A 25,296-nucleotide genomic window follows, 5' to 3' on the forward strand; every position below is an offset into this window, starting at 1 on the left:
GTAAATGAATATGTAGATGATTACTTAAGTTAATTCTATCATACATAGATTTTTAAAAATTATATAATCATGAATTTACAAATACTTAGGTTATACTGAATAGGATTTAATCATTCCTTGATGATTCTAGTTGATAGTATCATCGTGGGTAGCTATGATTTTGTAAGGTGCTCTGAAACATCACATCATATTAACTTCATAGTTGTTTATAGCTTCCAGGGAAAAGGGGAGGATTTTGTTTATTTTCAATAGAAACAATTAACAGTCTTTTACAGTTTATTACTTTGGATGATAAAGATCTAAATGACAAAACCATGCTTCCTGTACTAAAAGTTTCATTAACACATGTTATGTGCTCAATAAGTGTATGTCAGATGCATAAAGAAACAGCAGAATGGTTGAATGAATGTGTATTGATGAATTTCTTTACAAAAAACAAATCTTTATTGAAAGTAGATTTCCAATATTGCCTACATCTAAAGTCTTTTTGTTTTGTTAGAAATATGTTTTAAGATTCAGAATTATCATTTGTAGTTATAGCTAGACATGAAATAATAATATAGATTCATTTGGTATCATATTACTTAAAAAGACTTTTCAATATCACTTTCTCAGCATATTTTGGAACAGCAGTGTTCAGGCCAGATTTCCTGGGCTGTTGGTGAACTGCTGTGTGGTCTTGGGCAAGTTCCTCAGCCTTTCTTTGCTCCATTTCTTCCTAACTAAAGGATCTAATATATTACCTATCTCCCAGAATGATCGCAAGGATTAAAATGCCTTTAAGACATGTCAAATGCTTGTTATAATGCATAGCCGTTGTATAATAAGCCCTCAAAAAGCTAATATCATGGTGATAAAAAATGGGTTTCTTTCTTATAAGGACTTAGAGAATACTTCCGAAATAGGTTTTATTGCCATAAAAGTTAGTTCTTATTAAAAAATGACAACTGCAAAAAACCCTGGTATACTGCTTCTATCACATAACGCAAGTAGTGTTAGGTTTTTCCTTTTCCTTTGATCTAAATTTAATGTTTTATTAATATTACAGATGTATTTTCTTTGTCCTTTAATGCTACTCTTTTTTGTTGTTTCATCCTTTTATAGAAATTACTTATGAATGCAAAGATGTTATATAAAAAACAAACATTTAGGTATTGTTTATATTTTCGAGTTATTAAATTTTAGCCTGAAAAGAATCATTTTTTTTTTTTTAGGCCTGCAAGGAAAACAGCATATGAAAAGAAGAAGGTATATTAAAAAAAATAATATTAACTTTAAAATATATTATCCTCTAAAAAGTACTTTGTAAAAGGAATAGTGGCAAAATAGAAAATCTTCCTTTGCTGAAGAGACATTTACTTTGAAAACATAATTTAGAAACTCTGTTGATAAAGTTATCCTGTTGATAAAAACCTGTTCTTTTAAGAAGGCTCTGCTTTTGCTTTGATGAAGATATTTATCACCTTTGTACACTTGGTATATTTTATACATATTTTGAGGACTTTGTGAACCAGTATTATTTATGTGTAGGTCAAAGAACAAATTAATTATGTGAATGACCTTGATAACCTAACTCAATCATCTGAAACTGCTTCTGAGGATGGCGACATGCTTTACTCTAAAAATTCTCTGTTGCCATCTGGCAGGTGGCTGAGGGTCATGGACCCCCTCGCTCTGTGCCTGTCAGCCCTCCAGGCCACCTGCCCCATGAACAGCTCAGAGCTGGCTCCACTTTCCCAGCTGGGTTCTCCCTCACAGTAGAGTCCTCAAGGAAGGTGTGTTTAACTGGCATCCTCAAGAGGTGCAGGAATGCCCCCTGTGGATTTTTTCCAGCAGTTGGTTGAAACCAAACACTCTTGAAGTTGATTGTCCTTCATTCTGCAGAGCTCCCAAGTGGCATCTCAAAGCAGAGGAATTCACTCCCCCACCCAATGTCCCTCTCAAACACGGACCGGGTCCCATCCCTGAGGTCCTAGCTGCAGATCTCCCACAACGAAAAGCTCTCAGGAAGAGCTCGGGAAAGTAGTATTTGTAATTCAAATCCATTTGTCTACAGCAGTCAGGTAGGGACACACCATGGCCTCATCCAAGGAGAGGCCTTTAATATTTTCCATAGGAATTGATCTCAAAATTTTTGCGACTGTCTCGCAGAGCCGGGACCCTGATTGTGGTTTAGGCCAGGACCGTGTGTGCTCCACCAATGACTACATTACCCGACCAAAAGTCCCTGTGCTCTGGAGTGAGTGTGTCAGTCACTCCATGCACGTCATCACCATCAGTGTCTAAATCAGAGTCTGTTCTTGGCTCCACTGTCATTTTTTTAACCAGTACCCTATCAACAGCCTTTTCATATCATTTACAGTTTTTCAATTAATAAAAACTGCGACATCAGTTGTAAAAATACTTTCGTACACTTTAAAAAGTTGTTTCTTTAGAATAAACTTATAAAAGTCCCCCTCCCACCAAGGAAAAAAAGTAAAAAAACCTCTTGCTACTAACAGTAGCTATTCTTGCATTTGGTAGTGATTTCCCTTCCTTGATAGATGATTATGTTAGTTTATCACTTCCACTAAAGGTAAGGAGGAAACTACAGGCAGTTCAGAGACCATACTTTGGAAGTCATTCTTGTACTTGAGAGAAAATGACCCTCTGCTCTGTGTAGTGTCCTGTGTCAGTGCAAGGAACTTCTGAAAACAGTGATAGATGTGCCATAGTGTACATTTAGTGATCATTGTTTATCATTGTATTTCCCCCATCTTACTATTTTAAACAGTATGAAGAGAGAATGAAAGTTATTGCAAAGAATCTCGTGATTCTCTAAGAAGAGCTCTCTAAATTTTACCTTATTTACCATTAGTGTATATACCATGAATGACATAGGAGGATTATTTTGTACTGATATGTTTGTACTAGAGAAGTAACTGTGGTTTGATGTAAGAGGACTAACAGAGTCAGAAGACCTGATGAAAAGCCTGCAGCTTACTTATATAGTTTTAACGTCTTCCTTTCCAGAATCATTATAGCTAATGAGTTAATTGATGTTTGTAGAAGTGCTTAGTATAGTTGTCAATAGGTATAAGCCTTACAATTGCCTATTAAAATGTTAGAAAGGTAGCATATTCTTAAGAAAATAATTTTTGTATGAAATTTCATCTATTTAAATATATACAGAGCTAAGGCTCTTACTTGAAGTAGCTGTATAGGAGGTATCAGGTGCAGTGTTTTTAAAGGTAGCGAGTGGTGTTGTTATGGAATTATAATTGATTTACAATATTGTGTTAGTTTCAGGTATACAGCACAGTGATTCAGACATATTATGTATATGTGTGTGTATATTATATAAATGGGGCTTCCCTGCTGGCTCAGACAGTAAAGAATCCACGTGCAATGCAAGAGACCTGGGTTTGATCCTTGGGTCGGGAAGATCCCCCGGAGGAAGAAATGGCAACCCATTCCAGTATTCTTGCCAGGAGAATCCCATGGACAGAGGAGCCTGGTGGGCTACAGTCCATGGGGTCGCAAAGAGTTGGACATGAAAGACTAACACACACACACACACACACACACACACATACACATATTCCTTTTCAGATTCTGCTTGTAGAATATTAAATGTAGTTCCTTATGTTGTACAGTAGATCCTTACTGGTTATTTTATATACACTTGTCTATATATAAAATGGTATATGTTAAACCCAACCTCCTAATTTATCCCTTCCCCTACCTACTTTCCTGTATGGTGAGTAAGTTTGTTTCCTATGTCCGTGGGTCTCTTTCTGTTATGTCATAAGTTCCTTTTAGATCCTACATATAAGCAACATGACTTGTCTTTGTCTGACTCACTTCACTGAGTGTGAGCATGTCTAGGTCCATCTTTGTTGCTGCAAGTAGCATTATTTCATTCTTTTTATGGCTTCGTAGTTTTCCATTGTATAAATATACCACATCAGATACAATTTTTAAGTGTACTGCTACTGCTAAGTCACTTCAGTGGTGTCCGACTCTGTGCGACCCCATAGACGGTAGCCCACCAGGCTTCCCCGTCCCTGGGATTCTCCAGGCAAGAACACAGGAGTGGGTTGCCATTTCCTTCTCCAGTGCATGAAAGTGAAAAGGGAAAGTGAAGTTGCTCAGTCGTGTCCGACTCTAGCGACCCCATGGACTGCAGCCTACAGGCTCCTCCATCCATGGAATTTTCTAGGCAAAAGTACTGGAGTGGGGTGCCGTTGCCTTCTCCAATTTTTAAGTGTAGTCAGGTCTGTAAATCTTTTAAGCTTTCTGTGTTTGTTATAATTCAGAGAAAAGCCTTTCCAGTTCTGAGCTTCTTGAAAAGTCCCTTGGGCTTTCTTTTACCTTTCATGGATTCATTGTCTTCAATTAAATTTTTGAACCTTTGGGAATTTCTGCTTGTATAAGGTCTGAGGTTTGTATTGAACCTCATTTTTTCCACTTGGAGATCTACTTGGTGCAGTCATTTCACTGTATAAACATACAGGTTAGTCTTTTATTTCAGAGGAAATGATGAAATGTCATTTTATTGGGTACTAACTAAAAGTCTCCTTTGTCTCACTTAGGTTTCTGATAGTGGGAGAAAAGCAAAAGGTTTGTTGCACAAAAACCACATGCAGGATGAAATTGCCCTGCCAAGACTAGAAATAGACACAGTGAACAATCAGAACCAGGAAAAAGAAAAGAAATGTTTTGAGGGTATTGAAATTGTAAAAGGAGAGAATGATTATCCTCAAGAGGCAATAAAATTGAACAAGGAAACGTTGACAAAGGCCATATTCCAGCATACTGGCCAGCTTAACGTTCCAGTAGCTGAAAATACAATGCTAAACCCTGAGGTGGAAAATGCAAAACGAAGCAAACAAAGACTGGAAACAGAAGTGGAATCCTACCGTTCTAGACTGGCTCCTGCCATACACGATCATGATCAAGGTCAGACATCACAAAGAGACCTGGAACTTGCCTCCCAGAAAGCAAAAGATAAGAGGTTACGCTTGCAGGACCAAATGAAGTTCGATATGGCTAACCTGAAATGTGACAACGAGATGCTTTCCCAGCAACTTTCTAAAGTGAAAAATAAATTCAATCAGCTAAAAATCAAGCTGCATCAGACGACAGATGATCTCAGAGAAAAGACTTTGATGTTAGAACGTGTCCAGAGAGACTTACGCGAAGCACAGTGTCAAAAGCAGGTTATTGAACACATGTTCAATGAACAAGGCAAAGTGAATGAATACCTTAGAAAGCAGGAATCCTTAGAGCAAAGATTATCTCAACTCCAGAGTGAAAACATGTTGCTCCAACAGCAACTGGATGATGCACAAAACAGAGCCGACAGTAAAGAGAAGATACTTATTAGCATCCGAGACCAGTTTCAGCAGATTTTGAGAAAACTTCAGGCTGAACGTGAGAAACAAGGTCTGATGCTGGAGGAAAGAAACAAGAAGTTAATCAACAAATGGAATCATGTAAAAGAGAGAATGCGTCAGTATGAAAATGAGAAAGCAGGAAGAGAAGTAGGTATCCAGAAGGAGAAATAATTCTCAGATTTCCTGAAAGGAAATTCAAAGTGATTCTTAATTCTGGCTAAATGTTGAATCTAGCTGAATATAAAAAATACACGGGCTGTGAATCTATGGTCTCTAAAACAGACTAAAAGCACACCTTGTATCCAGCAAATAAAAATTAGACCCAAGAGATGCTTCACTTGGAGTAGAGACATCGTGTCGCTTATGAAATGTCTAAGAGATTAAGTTCTGAATTTTTAATATAGATGGGTATTGGTAATTTACTCTTTTACTATTCAGATAATAATTTTAATCTCTATGTAACCACATGTCAGTATCATGATGAAGCAGATAAAAGAAACGCTCAAACCTAAACTGAATATTTTGAAATTAAGCTTCAGTTACATGGATTACCCTGACAGTCAATTCCAGGTTTCCCAGATGCTATTACTTATATATCCTACTCTGGCTTCAGTAGCTTGTCATACCTTTTTGTCATACGTGTTGGTGTAATTTTAGTTTTATTCATGTAAATTTGAATTAACTTGGAAAACATTTCAGGCTTGAATCATTTATTCTTATGCCTCTCAACTCTTTAAAGAGTTGTCATGAAATTGAGAATTCATTGACAAGTCATTTAAATATACTTGTCATTAAATCATAATTTGGGACTCAAGTGGTGAGCTTTAACCAAGCTCTTCTTGATTTAAACTTCCCACTGCTATTTATGCTATTTACTTAGAACATTTTTACAAACAATTTGCTCCTAATTCTCATTTTAAGGATCAATTACTGTCATTTGAATACCAGTTTGCCCAATAAAAATGGAGGGTGGCAGGATTCATGAGCAGCAGGAATGGAGTGAGTCAGGGAGAGGGTTGTAGGGGCCGCGGTCTGGAGGCAGGTGGAGGCCAGGTTATCGAGGCTCCTTGAAGGCATGGGAGCAACCTCATTTTTTAAAATTTCATTATTCTTTTATATTGGAATATAGTTGATTTACAATTTTGCGTTAGTTTCAGATGTACAGCAAGTTGATTGAGGTATAGGTATACATATATCCATTCTTTTTCAGATCCTTTCCCAAGTAGATGCCTGCAGAATATTATGGTTAGCCAAGGGTAAAGGTGGGGAGGAGGGATAAATTAGGAGTTGGGGATTAACACAGACACACGACTAGATATAAAAGAGATAAGCAGCAAGGGAATGGCCTCATTTTCCTTCTGAGGAAGGAATCTATTGGAAAGATCTGAGCACTGGATTGAATATGTGAAGATCTCTGATGTTAATCGAAGCCTCTAATAAAGAAAGAGGAAAAATGTTTCCACAGTGTGGAATTTTCCACCGCTTGTCCCACCTACACACCTGTTTCGTTCTGGACGTGAGGTGGTGAAGCTCTGCAGATTTATCGGGAGGGGCAGGGTGTGGACAGTGGGGCTGCCTCCTTCGTCTGAGGAACTTAATATCAGGAAGGCCGGTGGGGAGCCCTTCTGGGTCTGTAACCACATTCAGGGAGGAGAAAAGAAGGTGAGTTGCTGTCCATGGTGATAGTTTTCAAAGTACATGTGTTGGAGTCATCTATTACTAACATAGCGTAATAGTAAAGTGATTTGATAAACTCAGTAACAAAGCATCTTATTAGGCAGTTGTGAGACACCTTCAACAAGAACTGACTGACACCTTCAACAAGCGGTCTGAGTTGGCGGAATCCCTGGACGTCATGTCATATCACTGTGCCAAGTTAGAAGCTGAGGCACAGGATTTAAAGAGCAACTTACATCAACTCACAAGTCAGGTATGTGTGAAATTGAATGTGTCAACAGTTAATACATAGGATAAAGTGTTTTAGGATGCTCATTTTCATGGACAGCTTTCTTTTTTATTTTCATTACTAGTAATTTACTATAATTTTATTAATCTTTAAGTGCACTTGTTTCTTAAACTCTGATTTTCATTCTGCCATTTGCATTATATATATATATATTTCATATATTATATACCCTTAGGAAAGTGGAGAATTGTGCATCATTCTTCACACAAGTTGAGAGACTTTTTTTTCTATTGAACAATATTTTATTTCTTGATCCCTGTATTACCATGATGAGGCAAGCCAGATAAAATCAGAGGATAATGTTTAATGGAATGTTCCAGAAAGTTATCATTTCTCATCTTCACTTTTGTGAATGGCTGTGGAGTTCTGTATATATTTATTTTGTGCATTTCAGAATAACTTGTGCAGAAAGTGTATTATACAAACCAGTTGAAGTTAGGCACTGCCTTCTTTTCTTTTCATTTAAGATACATTGTAAAAGCATGGAGGCACTCAGATGGAGTATAACACGTACATCGAAAATAGAGAATTAAGCACATTATCTAGATAGTGCCTTTGGAGTTTTAAAAAGCTATTGAGATATAATTCACGTATCATATAATTCACCCATTCCAAGTGTGTAGATCAGTATCTCTTAGTCTAGAGAGGTGTCACCTGTGACCACAGTCAATTTTAGAGCATTTCCATCAGCCCCCCAAAGAAACCCTGCATCCCTTAGCTACCTCCCAAGGCCCCTCCATCTCCTGCAGCCCCAGGCAACCCCCAGTCTAATATCCGTCTCGGGAGACATGCCTCTTCTGGGTGTTTTACATAAATGGAATCATGCAGTATGCTCCTTTGGGATTAGCTTTTCTCATTTGACCTCATGTTTTTGCGGTTCATCCATGGTATAGCACGTATCAGTTCTTCCATTTCTGTTGACTGTCAAACAATAAACAGTACGTGGCTATATTTATCCATTCATAAGTTGATGGAGATTTGGGTTGTTTCCACTTTGCAACTATTAATAATGCTGCTGTGAACATTGGTTTATACATTTCTGGATGGACATGTTTTTATTTTCCTGTGGTTGGATTTTATCCTGAGTTAACTGGCTGATTTCACCTCTTCTTGGCCTTTGCTCAGACTGTGCTTTCTGTCTTTACAGTTTGTTTTCTCTTGGGTAGTCTTCCATTTATTCAGACCTGGCGCCCAGTCTCTCCTCCTCCATGGAGCTTTCCTGACTGTCCAGCTCTCATTGAGCCTTTTCTCTTCAGCCCTGTTATGTAGTCTGTGAAGAACAATTTAGCCCTTAATTTTGCATTGTTGTCATTTTTTTCATGAGGGAGAATCTTATCTAGGTATACCTTGTTCTAACAGGGAATATTTATGGATATGCACAGCACTTGTCTTGCATAAATGGGAAACAGTTTAGTTTAACAACTGTTAGGACACAACTAAGTACTTCATCCCACGCCAGTTATTTTTTCTTGAAGGTGTTTGTATAGTAAAACTTTTATTAAAATGTATTTTAAGCAACTCAATGTAAAATTGAAAGCGCTTAGTCTAATAGAGGAGAATTGTTCAATTAAATGCTCATCTTTCTCCCTGACTCTGGGAGAAAAGTGTAAATTTGCCTTCCTTCATTATGTAGGCAGAAGTGGGATTTACAGATTTCTAGCCTTTCACCAACTGTAAAGTTCTGGGAATAGCTTCTCTGATATCCGTACCTCGTAACCTTAATTTTCTCACCGGAGTACTGGCTAGACATTAACAGTTGTGAGAATGAATTGACTCAGAACTTTGATTTAGCAGTAGAGTTATATTTCCATGGCAGTGACTTCATCCTTCCTCTGATGGTCGTGTAATGTTCTGTACCACTCCATCCAGGAGGTGCTATTTACACATTAACTGGTGGTCATTGTCCACTGAGTAGTACAGAGAGGAAGGAAGTTGCAAATTACTGTAAGTGGAGAAAAGTACTAGAGTACTAGTTTGTTAGTGGAGTCAGTGAACATTTTTGAAGTCTGAACGCGTGTGTTCTGGGCCTCATGCTCCCCCTTACTGCCCCTGGCAACGGTATGGAGAGTGAGTTCACTGTGATTGTGTAGAAGACCATTTTCGTTGGCATGCCGTCTGCCTCAAGTATCAGATTGTTTTGCAGATAAAATACAGCAACCGTAATAACGCCAATTACAAAGAGCTCTTAGTATCTGCCACGTCCTCTTCTAAATACATTATGTATGCTGCTGCTGCTAAGTCGCTTCAGTCCTGTCTGACTCTGTGCGACCCCATAGACAGCAGCCCGCTAGGCTCCTCTGTCCCTGGGATTCTCCAGGCAAGAATACTGGAGTGGGTTGCCATTTCCTTCTCCAATGCATGAAAGTGAAAAGTGAAAGTGAAGTCACTCAGTCGTGCCCGACTCTTAGCGACCCCATGGACTGGAGCCTACCAGGTTCCTCCGTCCATCGGATTTTCCAGGCAAGAGTACTGGAGTGGGATGCCATTGCCTTCTCTGACATTATGTATAGTCCCCAATTTAATCTTCCCAGCATCCCACTGAGGTTGATGCTACCATTATCCCCATTTTATGGAGGGAGAAACTGAGATACAGTAAGGTTACGTAATTTGTCCCAGGACCCACAGCTCAGAACTGATGGAATTCGAACACAGGCCCATGGATTCTGGCTCCCATGTACCTACTGCCTCTCACACTAGTCCCTGAAGCATCTGGTTGTCACCAACAGTAGTGCTAGCTCTCAGAATCACTGGAAGAGCTGTGGTCATTCACAAATGTGGATGTTTAAAGTGATGGCTGATGTGGCGCTTAGAATAAAAAAAAATATATATATATATATAGTTTATCATCAGGTAATTTTCTGTCTTTCCCCATTTGGCCAGTTTATAAATTTGTGTACTTATTTGAGAAAATCTAATTTAAAGCATGAATGATTTTGTGTTTGAGTGCTAAAGGGGAGGTCAGTAATATACAAAGGGCAGACAGTAAATATTTTCACTTTTTGGACTGTAAGGTATCTATTGTAACAACTCAACTCCGCTGTATGGCAGGAAAACAGCTGTAAATAATATGCAGATGAAAGAGACAGAAACTGACATTGGCAGATTCACTAGGTTATTAGTAATTTAAACAGTTGGTTTTTTTCCCTTTTTTTTTTCTTTCTTTTTAGTTGCAAGAAACACAAGATCAACGTACAGAGGCCGTGAGATGTGCTGAAAAAACACAGGATCACATCCAAAAGTATGATTTAAAGCAGCACAGAAAATAACTTAAATATAAAGCAGATAAACAGTATAATATGATAATTAGATCAGTAATGATAATAAAAAACATCATTGTGAAGCTGGGTAACATTTCAGCTTTGAGGTGTTTTGAGATGCATAATTTTCCCCCATTATTTCCATATTTTGCACATTATCCACAAGTGAAAAGTGAAAGTGTTAGTCACTGAGTCATGTCCGATTCTTTACAACTCCATGGAGTATAGCCCACCAGGCTCCTCTGTCCATGGAATTCTCCAGGCAAGAATCCTGGAGTGGGTTGCCATTTCCTTGTCCAAGGGATCTTCCTGACTCGGGGATCGAACCTGGGTCTCCTGCATTGTCGGCAGATTCTTTACCGTCTGAGCCACCAGGGAAGCCAATTATCCACAAAACACAACTAGAAAAACAGTGCGGTTGCCAGATCATTTACTTTTCAAAATTCTAACAACCTATGTAATGGAACCTGCAGATGTTTGTTCAGAAACAGTGTGGTATTTTAAAAATCTATGTGTGAAGGACTGCCGTGACAGTCCACTGGTTAAAACTATGCCTTCCAATGCAGAGGGTTTGATCCCTGGTTGGGGAGCTAAGATCCCATGTGCCTCCCAGCCAAAAAACCAAAACATAAAACAGAAGCAATATGGCAGTAAATCCATAAAGACTTTAAAAATGGTCCACATTCAAAAAAATCTTTAAACAAAAAACCCTATGTGTGAGAATCATTGTTTTAAAATCTGCATTTTAGGCTTGAAATGGAAAATACCGACTTACAAACTACAGTCAAAAAGCAAGCGGACAGAATCAAACAGCTTCAGGAAAACCTGTTAAGCGTAAGATCGGTAAGTCAACCTCTTAATTTCTGTCATACTGAAGAAGAGTTTTAACTTTTTAATAGTAATATATAAGAATATTTTGGACAATGTGAAAAGTCTCATTGATTAAAAAGTTTATGGTATTTTTACTGATACTGCTTGCTACTAATAGCATAATTACTCTTTAGAGAAGAAATGGATTGAATTCATAAAATTAATGATTTTTGTAGTAAGATTTTAATTTAAAAGATTGTGACAATCCAGTCCAAAAGCAATATTTTATATAGAAAATATTTTGTGTGTTCATTCCTCTGTCAATGAAATCATGGTTTTTCCACTTTCTGGCTATTATTAATAATGCTGCCTTGAACATTGGTACACAAACATCTGTTAGAGTCTAGAAATTTGAGTAATGATTTGATTAAGAATTCTGAGTATCTCTTGTAATCCTAACCCTTCTGTGAGATTTTTGAGAATGAATCATTTTTAATATTGTAGCTTATTCTCTTCACCAGGAATGAATACTACCTCTGCATAGACAGTGTTTTTGAAAGAATGCATTTTTCCTTTGTTGGATTTTTTTTTAAAGACGTGGGGTATGCATGGGGATTTTTCAAAGATTACTTTAGTAGGTTATTTATATTACTCCCAGATATCTTGATTCCAGCTTGTACTTCCTCCAGCCTGGCATTTCGCATGATGTACTCTGCATAGAAGTTAAATAAGCAGGTGACAATATACAGCCTTGATGCATCTTTTCCCAATTTGGAACCAGTCCATTGTCCCATGTTTGATTCTAACTGTTGCTTCTTGAGCTACATACAGGTTTCTGAGGAAGCAGGTAAGGTGGTCTGGCATTCCCATCTCTTGAAGAATTTCCACAGTTTGTTATGATCCACACAGTCAAAGGTTTTGACAGTCAATAAATCAGAAGTAGATGTTTTTCTGTGATTCTCTTGCTTTGTCTATGATTCAACAGACGGATGTTGGCAATTTGGTCTCTATTTCCTCTGCCTTTTCTAAATCCAACTTGTGCATCTGGAAGTTCTTATTTCACGTACTGTTGAAGCCTCACTGGAAGAATTTTGAGCATTACTTTACTAGCATGTGAGATGAGTGCAGTTGTGCAATTGGTTGAACATTCTTTGGCATTGCTTTTGAGATTGGAATGAAAACTGACCTTTTCCAGTCCTGTGTCCACGGCTGAATTTTCCACATTTGCTGGCGTATTGAGTGCACCACTTTCAAAGCATCATCTATAGGATTTGAAATAACTCAATTGGAATTCCATCACCTCCACTAGCTTTATTTGTAGTGACACTTCCTAAGGCCCACTTGACTTTGCAATCCAGGATGTCTGGCTCTAGGTAAGTGATCACACTGTTACGGTTATCTGAGTCATGGAGATCTTTTTTGTATAGTCCTTCTGTGTATTCTTGCCACCTCTTCTTAATATCTTCTGCTTCCGTTAGGTCCAACAATTGCTGTCCTTTAATGTGCTCATCTTTGCGTGAAATGTTCCCTTGGTATCTCAAATTCTCTTGAATAGATCTCTAGTCTTTCCCATTCTATTGTTTCTCTTTATTTCTTTGCCTTGATCACTGAAGAAGGCTTTCTTATCTCTCCTTGCTATTCTTTGGAACTCTGCATTCAGATGATTGTATCTTTTCTTTTCTCCTTTGCCTTTAGCTTCTCTTCTTTTCTTAGCTATGTGTAAGTCCTCCTCAGACAACCATTTTGCCTTTCTGCATTTCTTTTTCTTGGGGGTGGTCTTGATCACTGCCTCCTGTACAATGTCACAAACCTCCATCCACAGTTCTTCAGGCACTGTCTATCAGATCTAATCCCTTGAATCTGTTTGTCACTTCCACTATATAATCATAAGGGATTTGATTAAGGTCATACCTGAGTGGTCTAGTGATTTTCTGTACTTTGTTCAATTTAAGTCTGAATTTGGCAATAAGGAGCTCATGATCTGAGCCAGTCAGCTCCCGGTCTTTTTTTTTTTTTTGCTGATTGTATAGAGCTTCTCCATCTTTGGCTGCAAAGAATATAATCAGTCAGACTTTGGTATTGACCACTTGGTGATGTCCATGTGTAGAGTCGTCTCTTGCGTTGTTGGAAGAGGGTGTTTTGGTATGACCAGTGCAGACTCTTGGAGGGCACAAAGAAAGCCTTGTGTGCACCAGGAGCCAGGAGAAAGGAGCAGTGTCCCCACAAGAGACTGAGCCAGACTTGCCTGTGAGTGTCCAGGTGTCTCCTGCAGAGGGGTGGGTGGACAGTGGCCTGCTGGGGGTCAGGGGCACTGAATACAGCAGTGCATGAACAAGTCCTTTTGAAAGAGGTGGCCATTACTGTCATTGCCCCTACCATAGTTTGACCTCAGGCCAAACAACAGGGAGACAACACAGGCCCACTCATCAACAAAAACTTGGATGAAAGATTTACTGAGCATGGCCCTGCCCATCAGAATAAGACCCCACAGTCAGTCTCTCCTATCAGGAAGCTTCCATAAGCCTCTATCCTTATCCCTCAGAGGGCAGACAGAATGAAAACCACAATCACAGAAAACTACCCAAACTGACCACATGGATCACGACCTTGTCTAACTCAATGAAACGACGAGCCATGCCATGTCGGGCCACCCAAGGTGGAAGGGTCGTTCTGGAGCACTCTGACACAACGTGGTCTGCTGGAGAAGGGAATGGCAAACCACTTGAGTATTATTGCCTTGAGAACCCCATGAACAGTATGAAAAGGCAAAAAAATAGGATACTGAAAGATGAACTCCCCAGGTTGATAGGTGCTCAATATGCTACTAGAGATCAGTGGAGAAATAACTCCAGAAAGAATGAAGAGAGGGAGCCAAAACGAAAACAACGCCCAGTTTTGGATGTGACTGGTGATGGAAGTAGAGTCCGAAGCTGTAAAGAACAATACTGCATGGGAACCTGGAATGTTACGTCTATGAACCAGGGTAAATTGGAAGTGGTCAAACAGGAGATGGCAAGAGTGAACATTGACATTTTAGGAATCAGTGAACTAAAATGGACCGGAATGGGTGAATTTAACTCAGATGACCATTATATCTACTACTGTGGGCAAGAATCCCTTAGAAGAAAGGGAGTAGCCATCATAGTCAACAAAAGAGTCTGACATGCAGTACTCTGCTGCAATCTCAAAAATGACAGAATGATCTCTGTTTGTTTTCAAGGCAAACCATTCAATATCACAGTAATCCAAGTCTATGCCCCAGCCACTAATGCTGAAGAAGCTGAAGTTGAGCAGTTCTATGATGATCTACAAGACCTTCTAGAATTAACACCCAAAAAAGATGTCCTTTTCATTATAGGGGACTGGAATGCAAAAGTAGGAAGTCAAGAGATACCTGGAGTAACAGGCAATTTTGGCCTCAGAGTACAAAATGAAGCAGGGAAAAGGTGAACAGAGTTTTGCCAAGAGAATGCACAGGTCATAGCAAACGCCCTCTTCCAACAACACAAGAGATGACTCTACACATGGACATCAGCTGATGGTCGATTTTATGTGTAAAATAGCCTATTTTTAACAAATAAATGTTGGCAGTTTAAATTCCAGAAAGATAACAAAATGATGAAAAATTATTTTAAGCTGTTTGAAGGAAAGTCATTCATTTTGAAGTCTGTCCTGACTGGCATCAGGTTTATAAACTGTGTTGAGTATAAATGCATATCACTCATGAACCCATGAGAAGTAATACTTTCTTTGATTTCTGTGCTCACACTCTGGGCTCTGTGCTGTCCTTTTCTTAAGAAATGACCTCTGTCTGTAGCTGAGTCATGTTTCCTAAGCCAGGTTCCTCTTTATCGAACTTCTAAGAAAATCTCAAAGGCCTTTTCTCATTTTGTATGTCTTGGTCTCTGTTGGACTTCCCGGATGGCTCAGACAGTAAAGACTCTGCCTGCAATGCAGGAGACCCAGGTTCAATCCCTGGGTTGGGAAGATCCCCTGGAGAAAGTGAGAGTGAAAGTGCTCAGTTGTGTCCGACTCTTTGACATCCCATGGACTACACAGTTGTTGGAATTCTCCAGGCCAGAATACTGCAGTGGATAGCCTTTCCCTTCTCCAGGGGATCTTCCCAATGCAGGGATTGAACCCAGGTCTCCCACATTGCAGGCGGATTCTTTACCTGCTGAGCCACAAGGGAAACCCAAGAATACTGGAGTGGGTAGCCTATCCCTTCTCCCACAGTCCATGGGATCACAAAGTGTCAGACGTGACTGGGTGAATAACACTTGGTCTCTGTTAGGTCAATCAAGCAAGCGAGCGGTGTTTTTGCTGCCAAAGTTCTCTTTAAAGCTTTCGGTGTCCTGTGAATTTGATTGGGGTTCATGCCATTGGAAAAGCTACCCTCAAAAATCTTTTTTGAGGGAAGCATCATACCTTGGGCTTTCTGTGAAGCTTTGCCGGATGATGCCCTTAAAATTCTTAGGCTCTTAAGATCCTTAAAGGAACCTGAGGCACCACCTTAAGTCTTTCCAGGGTCTTAATGAAGGGTTTTACAGCCTACAGGTTCTACCTTTAGACCATGTTTTCCTGGCAGCACCCTAGGTTTGATCTTAGCCCAGAAGCCATTTCTGTCTTTTTGCATCATGTGACAATTGGACAGGTGGAGATGCTGTAAAGGGGATATGGTATTGAACCCAGTGAGTCCTGGTTCCTTTATATTTAATAGTGCTTTTTTTTTTTTTTTTTTTTTTTGTCTCATAGCTTACCCCTCTCATTGATTTACTTTCAGCTGCTTCATAACAAGAGTCTCTGCCCCCCATGTTTCAGTGTCAGTTTCTTCTCTTGCCTAGAAGCCGACACCGGCAGCCTCTTCAAGGACCATCAGGCTTCTGTGTACAATGTCATGAAGCCCATTGGGTTTTCATTTCTTTCTCTGCATCCATTCAGGTCCCACCTACATCCAGGTTCAAAAGCATTCTCGTGTGTTTTAGTTCTTTTTTAATGGCAATATCTCATTTTTGGGCATGACCGCCTCGATGGACATGAGTTTGAGCAAGCTCCAGGAGTTGGTGGTGGACAGGGAAGCCTGGTGTGATGCAGTCCATGGGGTCACAAAGAGTCAGGCATGACTGAGTGAACTGCACTGAACCCCATTTTTATATCAGTATCTGTGCCAGTTATTTATTGCTAACAAATTGCAGTAGAGATCACCCAAAGCCTAGTGACTCAAAACAGCATTTCCTTTGTTCACAAGTCTGTTTTGCGGCAAGGCTCAGTGAGTGAGGCCAGCTCATTTCTTCTCCAGTCATCATCAGCTGGGATGTTGTGAAGGTGGGGACCAGAGTCATCTGAAGACTTGCTCATGCACGTGTCTGGCAACTGGAGCTGGCTTTTGGATGGGTCATTAGGTGGGGGAAGACACTGACATGTGCTCAGTATGTGGCCTGGGCTTCTTCATAGCATGGTGACTGATGCTAAGGGTGGGCTTCCCCACGGAGCCGAAGTCAGAAGTTATTTAGCTTGAGAAATAACATAGCAGTTCCCCCAGACTCTGTCCACTAGAATCAGCTACTGAGGCCAGCACATATTTAAGGGGAGGGAATTTCATGTGAAAAGTGTCAAAGAATTTGTAGACATGTTTGAAAACCACCAGCTCCATTCACCTCGACTTACCAAGTAATCATTCTGTCTAAATGAAAGTTCTTTCCTACTCTGTGTCACTGAAATTCCAGCAAATATTTTTTGTTTGTTTTGTTAGCTATGTTCTCTTATTCTGTGGAAAGTAACAATGGGTTGCCAGAAAGAAGCATTTTTTTGTTGTTCAGAAAAATGTATGGATCATCTCACTAAATTCTTAGGAAACGGGTATCTTTAGCCTTGTGAATCATTTCTCTTTGGAATGCAATTCAAATTAGGAAAAACTATTTCTAGTTCAGAAAAAGGCTTATTGGATTAGAATCCATATTTACAAGATTTAGTCATTAGAGTCTTATTTTCACTATCTTTTTTTGGGAGGCATTTATTAACTCAGCCCTAAACTCAATACAATATACCTCTAACTTCTTTAAAAACCATGGGACATGGTGAGGGGAAGGAGTAAGAGACGTTCTACCAAGGGGTGACTTGCAGTCATTCCATGGAGGAAAGAGAGAAAAGTTTTATTACAGAACAATAAAAGAGTGTAAAATCAAGTGCAAATGTTGTGTGACAAAGACGATGACAGTGAAGAATATATTTTGTGACTCTTGGTGACTTCTTTCTTGATTCTCTGCGTAATTCCTGGTCCTACATTCAACAGTACAGATACCATCACATTTATTTGCTCCTCAGTTTGTATTAGGCTGGGCTCAGTCCACTTCCCTCGTTACCAAATGGCATTTGTTCTATTCTTGCAGATTGATGATCTTCCAGCAAAGCTGGAAACTGTATGTTCAACGTGTCTGCACGTGAATGCAAAAATTGAAGTTCTTCAAGAGGAGTTATTATCTATGAAAGGAATGCAAAAGAGATGTGAAAAACTAGAGAAGAATAAAAAGAAGTTGCAGCAAGAAGTAGTGACCCTCAAAAGTCATATAGAACTGAATATGATAGAACACAGTCAAGTAGAGCACTATAAACAGGAGGTTGAAGAAAGAGTGAGACAGGATCTCATAGAGAAATTAAGAGAAGTCAACATGTTTTTACAGGTAATTTGTTGATTTGTCATATCCTTGAATTCGCCTCACTGTAAATTACATTTTGGATGCATACAGTTTATGTGTTTCCTCTGCTTCCCTTAGAGCAGTTTGTTTTGTAGATTTCTGGAAGGAAGGGGACACTTGTCTCTTTCTGAAGAGAGAAAGATTTCAGTTTCCATCACAGTTATCACTAAATTGATATTTCAGAATGATTCTCACTAGAGGATCCTTTTACTTATAAGACCAATTGGCATAAAACAACACCATGAAGAGGAAAAAAAATACTGTGGTTTAGAACGGGTACCATCCTCTTGAATTATTCTCAAGTTGTCTTGTTCAGTTTTTAAATTTTAAGTTGATCCTCTTATTCTTTGACTTATCAGGTTACATAAGTACTACTATAACATTGATTCCACTTTAATTTTATAATTCAGATGTAATTCATTTCACATTGACCATGATTATTTTAAAGTTTCACTTTTCTTTTTTTCACATTTAAAATTGCTCTCTGAATTACTGACTCAAAACTAAAGGGAACAAATACAATTATTCAGGTTATAATCATTAACAAAAGAAATATATCTTTCAAAATTTGACTTAGATACAAGCAGCATCTCAAGAAAACTTAGAGAAGTTACGAGAGAATGATACTGCTTTCATAATAAGTCAGATGGAACTCAGAATTAAAGAGTTGGAATCTGAACTCTCCAAGACGAAAACTTCTCAAGCAGAGTTGGAAAAATATAAGAAACTCTACCTAGAAGAACTAAAAGTTAGAAAGTCATTGGAAAGTAAGTTAGACACGTAAGTCAAAACACAGAATCACAAAATAAATTTAGTTCATTAATTTGTCTCTAAAGCCTAATTTTTATAGAGCCAGGTTCCTGAGATGAGTAGGAAGTGAAAGCTAACTAGATAGTCACTGCCAAAGGGGCCCTAAGTCAAACTAGTAATACTATATCCTTGTAAGTTTTCCTACACTATGTAAAATCATGGTTGTGAAATCGGGGGAAATGAACATGGGGGTGACTGGCAGGATAATTCACAGAGTGCCTAAAAATAACATGGTGACCTGACTCAGGGCGGGTGTGGAAGATGCAAAGGGCAGATCGCAGCACCTCCAGTGCCTAGTCCAGGTTTCCCTACTATCTGAAAGCAGAGCATTCCTAGGAAGCCTTTCATAAGCCAAAACATCATAAACCAAAGAAGCAGGGACCCGAGGACACGTTCTGCTCGTAGATGCATAAAATGAATATGCACGAGTAAAGCACAGGTGCTCCCACACAAGGTTCAGGGGTGTGGCGACTTGACGCTGAGAGGTGGGGTGTCACTCCCGGGGAAGGAGCTCGGTGGGGCCGGTCTCCCTGTTTGTGGAACACGATGCCTCTCACTGTAAAAACATGCACTGAACATCGTTTCAGCTTTTTGCCTTTTTAAATGAAACCAAAAATCCTCTTCAGATTTTTTTTTTTTGTTGTTATTATGAAAAACAGGAGATTTTTGTTGTTGTTGTTGTTATGAAAAACAGGTGCCTATGTAGGCCCTTCGTAGAAGTGAAGTAACATAAAATGAACTTTGGAAAAGCAAGGGATGCTTGAAATTGTTTCTGGGGCTGTTTTAGCCCTTTTCAGTCTCACCCAATGACTTTCTCATCCTACCCTTGAGATTGTGGCTCTAGGTGATTCCTCAGAGCCAAATGCTTAATTTTTCTGAGGTCACGAGTGAAACATTTATACTAGGGTGGTGAAAGCAAATACTTGAACGTGGCTTTGAGGGATGGGGTGTTTCTTCATCCCTGGACTCTTTCCTGGAGGCAGGTGTGTCCCAGAGGGCAGCAGATATCACTGTGAGGCCACCTCCCTTTCTCTCTGACGCCCTTTCTCTCCTCTCCCAACTGTGACTTGTTAGTTGAGGAGCCCCAGACACATGTGTACTTCTTTAGAACATGTTTACAACTATCATTGTTTACAGGAGGTCTGCTCTGTGCTTTCAGTGTTCAGTTTAGTGGGACATTCCATTTACTATATGGCAACTTAAAAAATGCAAATCATTTAGGGAATCGTGCTGTAAAGAGCAATATTGCACAGGAACCTGGAATGTTAGGTCCATGAATCAAGGCAAATTGGAAGTGGTCAAACAGGAGATGGCAAGAGTGAACATCGACATTCTAGGAATCAGCGAACTGAAATGGACTGGAATGGGTGAATTTAACTCAGATGACCACTATATCTACTACTGTGGGCAGGAATCCCTTAGAAGAAATGGAGTAGCCATCATGGTCAACTAAAGAGTCCGAAATGCAGTACTTGGATGCAATCTCAAAAACAACAGAATGATCTCTGTTTGTTTCCAAGGCAAACCATTCAATATCACAGTAATCCAAATCTATGCCCCAACCAGTAATGCTGAAGAAGCTGAACGGTTCTATGAAGACCTACAAGACCTTTTAGAACTAACACCCCAAAAAGATGTCCTTTTCATTATAGGGGACTGGAATGCAAAAGAAGGAAGTCAAGAAACACCTAGAGTAACAGGCAAATTTGGCCTTGGAATACGGAATGAAGCAGGGCAAAGACTAATAGACTTTTGCCAAGAGAATGCACTGGTCATAACAAACACCCTCTTCCAACAACACAAGAGAAGACTCTACACATGGACATCACCAGATGGTCAACACCGAAATCAGATTGATTATATTCTTTGCAGCCAAAGTTGGAGAAGCTCTACACAGTCAGCAAAAACAAGACCGGGAGCTGACTGTAGCTCAGATCATGAACTCCTTATTGCCAAATTCAGACTTAAATTGAAGAAAGTAGAGAAAACCACCAGACCATTCAAGTATGACCTAAATCAAATCCCTTATGATTATACAGTGGAAGTGAGAAATAGATTTAAGGGACTAGATCTGATGGACAGAGTGTCTGATGAACTATGCACGGAGGTTCGTGACACTGTACAGGAGACAGGGATCAAGACCATCCCCATGGAAAAGAAATGCAAAAAAGCAAAATGGCTGTCTGGGGAGGCCTTACAAATAGCTGTGAAAAGAAGAGAAGTGAAAAGCAAAGGAGAAAAGGAAAGATATAAGCATCTGAATGCAGAGTTCCAAAGAATAGCAAGAAGAGATAAGAAAGCCTCCTCAGCGATCAATGCAAAGAAATAGAGGAAAACAACAGAATGGGAAAGACTAGAGATCTCTTCAAGAAAATTAGAGATACCAAGGGAACATTTCATGCAAAAATGGTCACAACAAAGGACAGAAATGGTATGGACCTAACAGAAGCAGAAGATATTAAGAAGAGGTGGTAAGAATACAGGGAACAACTGTACAAAAAAGATCTTCACGACCAAGATAATCACGATAGTGTGATCACTCACCTAGAGCCAGACCTCCTGGAATGTGAAGTCAAGTGGGCCTTAGAAAGCGTCACTACGAACAAAGCTAGTGGAGGTGATGGAATTCCAATTGAGCTATTTCAAATCCTGAAAGATGATGCTGTGAAAGTGCTGCACTCAATATGCCAGCAAATTTGGAAAACTCAGTAGTGGCCACAGGACTAAAAAGGTCAGTTTTCATTCCAATCCCAAAGAAAGGCAATGCAAAGAATGCTCGAACTACTGCACAATTGCACTCATCTCACACACTAGTAAAGTAATGCTCAAAATTCTCCAAGCCAGGCTTCAGCAATATGTGAACCATGAACTTCCAGATGTTCAAGCTGGTTTTACAAAAGGCAGAGGAACCAGAGATCAAATTGCCAACATATGCTGGATCATGGAAGAAGCAAGAGTTCCAGAAAAACATCTACTTCTGCTTTATTGACTATGCCAAAGCCTTTGACTGTGTGGATCACAATAAACTGTGGAAAATTCTGAAAGGATTTAGAATAGGATGGGAATACCAGACCACCTTACCTGCCTCTTGAGAAACCTGAATGCATGTCAGGAAGCAACAGTTAGAACTGGACATGGAACAGACTGGTTCCAAATAGGAAAAGGAGTACGTCAAGGCTGTATAGTGTTGAGATAGAGACAAAAGTGAGCTTCATTTAAAATTTTTTCATGTTTGCTTTAACTACAAATTTAGAAACATTCTACAATTGCTCAGAAAAATATTTTTTGTAAATCTCCTTGCTTCTCATGAGGAGGGTAGGAGTATAAGTCCTCCCTTTGAAACTTCGGGCTGAGGAAATGAAGTTCAACTGTAATTTCTGACCAGATTTATAGTTGAGATTACACTCATTCTTTTTGTATATAACAATTAACCATGAGAGCTCGGATAGAAGTAGGCTAAATAGTAAAGAGAGATCTTATTTGTGTTTTAAATTTTGTCCTAAATAACTCAAAATGTGGATAATTCATTGTGCTGACTCATTTTAATAAACCAGGTTTTATCAGGAAGAAACGAACATCCTTTTAAAACTAATCTCTTCAGTTTTGGCCTGCTTGATTCAACTAAAGATTTTCAAGTTTCCTGTCCTGTGTTTAAAAAATATCTATGCTTTATAAATTAACTATATCGACTGCTACAAATAGGAGTTTGATATTGATTTATTTTTGTTCACACATTTAAGACATATAATTTAAAACATTTATTAAATGCCACAAGCATTACTGAACTATGTAACAAGGTTTTACATATTCATTTTCTCTATGTTATAGTTAAAAATCTATATGTGTTTTCTTAATCTGAGGAAGTAGCTGGCATAGGACTCTAGACTCTTTTGTAGAATTGTAACTTTGACTACATCAATGACTCTCGTACCTTAAAAACAACATTTCTTTAAAAAAAAACCTTCTTCACAGAACCATATTATATAAAAGAGACAAGTATAGAGTCATTTAGCTAAAGGAGTGGCCAGAGACCGTGCAGCTGTGACTTCTCTGTTCCTCAACCCTTCAGTGACCCCCATGGGACCTTCCCCTTTTATGGGACATAGTTCAGAAACTAACACTTGTGAGAGAATCCTTCTCGCTAAACACCTTTAGAATTAAAACTTGCCGGTACATTGTTTTCTTGTGTATAGTTTTCTCACCTTTCTATGTTTCGCTAAATGGAAAAGTTTAAAGAAAACTGCAGATGTGTTCTTCTTATTAATATTTGACTTCAAACTCCTTCATTTGAACATGATCCTCACCTAGAAATCAAAATAAAGGTCTCGGAAGTACATATTTAGGGCAGGAGCTGTTAAGGGAGAAGATGGTGATCTTGTGCATCTTTACCAGGATTATGGGTCATTCCCTAATTCTCTGAAATTATGTGTACTCAATAGACTGGTATTTATTATACTTTTTATCAGATTAATCTAAATAGCATTCCATATATATGTTCTCTGTTATCTAAAAGCAGAATAAGTAGGAATTCATTTTCTTTTATTTATGGGATTATTTTTCTACCTAAGTAATCTTCAAGTTAGGTCTAGTCTCAAAGTATTATTTAAATGTCACATGTAGGAAATTATATGTCATTCCTATGATAATATCTCTTGTTTAACTTAAACATAATATTTGACTTATTTCAGATGCAGCAGGAGTTGGCAGGAGTATAACTAGAGAACTAGAAGAAGGTATGTTGCCAAAACGTATGAGTTAAACTTAGACATTGATTTCTGAAATACATGGTAAACAGTCAGTGGCGTCTCTTTCCATTGTTTGGATAACAGTTGCTATCTTAAATATTTTTTCTTACATATAGCTAATGAAAAATGTGAGCATGAGCAGTCATAGTGAAAAATTCCTTCTTCCTCATTTATTCACCATGTTCCATTGCTTGAAAAACAAGCCCAAAAGGTCTAGGTATTTCTTTTATTTCTGCTATTTCCTTCTTCTGCTGCCTCCATCCCTGTGGAACTATCCGCCTACACCCTGACACTATTCTCAGAATACGTGGAGTTCATCAGCGTCTCAAGTGTCTGACAGTGGTTACGGTTAGGAACCCAGGCTGAAGCAGTCATGTTTGTGTAGCTGTCACTTGGTGGTGACTTTAAAACTCCTCTGTCGCTGACTTTGTCACCAGTTTATCTTTCACGCTCAGGAAAAGCTCCAAACACCCACCTCAATTTGGGTCCTGCCAAAGTAGTTGCCCTTATCTACCACCCTCCTCTGCCCCTCAACTCTGCATCTAACCAGCCAGACTGTGTAGGATCCCACAGGTGTGCTTCCTCACCTCCGGTCTTTGTACATGTTTCTCCCCTCTACCTCTTGTACTTTCTCCTGTCCTTCAGATAGCTACTTACATATCACCTCCACCAAAAAGCTGGCAGTACTGACACAAGGCTGGCTGTCCCTTTTGAGTGCTCCTTGTGCCATCTTTTATATCTGTCTTAGTATTTATGACTTTGTATGGAAATCCGCTGTTCATGTATTTTTCCAGTTTAGGGCATATCATTTTTCAGGGTGGACTGGGGCACCTTCATCTTGTAATTCCAGTGCTTGTCACAGCACCTCTGCATGTAGTTATCGAGTAAATGAATGAAGAATGAGAAAACCAGAAGCCCTGATACTCAGCCACACGTGCGACCATGAGCGGATTATATAATTGTAATCTTGTTTTTTGTGTTGTGTCATCTATAGATATATTTCATTCTTCGGAACACTTGGAAAGGTCTCAGTTTTTTGTTTATTTTTTTCTTAACTAATACTTAGTTAACTCAAGTATTTTAGGTAAAGAATATAATTCTTTCCTTTTCTTTCCAGTTGATGCTGAATTTGCATCTAATTCCTTTAGAGTGTCTCCTTGAGGATCTACAGATGGGTCAAATGTATATGAGGACCTACTATGGAAAACATCACAAGAATATGTACAGACTTTGAAGAAAAAAGATGATTTGAATGATGAATAGTAAAAGTTTCCCTACGGGACTGTTTACATGAAGTTTTCATTGTTTCCCATTAAACCTGATGAGAAATTCTTTATTAAAGGAAAATATTTTCATATTATGTGTGTATGATAACAATGTATATGGTATTTTAAGCGATGTTTCTCTGCATCTAACTTAGCAGACTTAAAAGCCAGCACTGTTGAGTTTTCCATATTCAAAGTGATACTGTTAGTCACTCAGCCATGTCGACTCTTTGTGATCCCATGGACGAGCCCGCCAGGCTCCTCTGTCCATGGAATTCTCCAGGCAAGAATACTGGAGCAGGGAGCCATTCCCTTCTCCAGGGGATCTTCCAGAACCAGGGATCAAACCCAGGTCACCTGAATTGCAGGT

At 39.0% G+C, this 25,296-nt stretch overlaps 1 protein-coding gene across 1 annotated transcript in view; it reads left to right on the forward strand.

Annotated features, from left to right (window-relative positions):
- The window catches only part of LOC109567863 (ankyrin repeat domain-containing protein 26-like), a 74,515-nt gene extending 49,494 nt beyond the window's left edge, over positions 1–25,021 (forward strand). The window contains exons 20-28 of the mRNA XM_070801946.1: positions 1,215–1,248; positions 4,575–5,525; positions 7,156–7,308; positions 10,512–10,582; positions 11,351–11,444; positions 17,801–18,091; positions 18,684–18,873; positions 23,605–23,649; positions 24,779–25,021. Coding sequence (XP_070658047.1) covers positions 1,215–1,248; positions 4,575–5,525; positions 7,156–7,308; positions 10,512–10,582; positions 11,351–11,444; positions 17,801–18,091; positions 18,684–18,873; positions 23,605–23,649; positions 24,779–24,822 — 1,873 coding nt within the window. The 3' untranslated portion in view covers positions 24,823–25,021. The remainder of the gene's footprint in view (positions 1–1,214; positions 1,249–4,574; positions 5,526–7,155; positions 7,309–10,511; positions 10,583–11,350; positions 11,445–17,800; positions 18,092–18,683; positions 18,874–23,604; positions 23,650–24,778) is intronic.
- The last annotated feature ends 275 nt before the right edge of the window (positions 25,022–25,296 follow it).

This window comes from Bos indicus, chromosome 13, assembly GCF_029378745.1.
Source record: "Bos indicus isolate NIAB-ARS_2022 breed Sahiwal x Tharparkar chromosome 13, NIAB-ARS_B.indTharparkar_mat_pri_1.0, whole genome shotgun sequence".
Lineage (NCBI taxonomy): Eukaryota > Metazoa > Chordata > Mammalia > Artiodactyla > Bovidae > Bos > Bos indicus.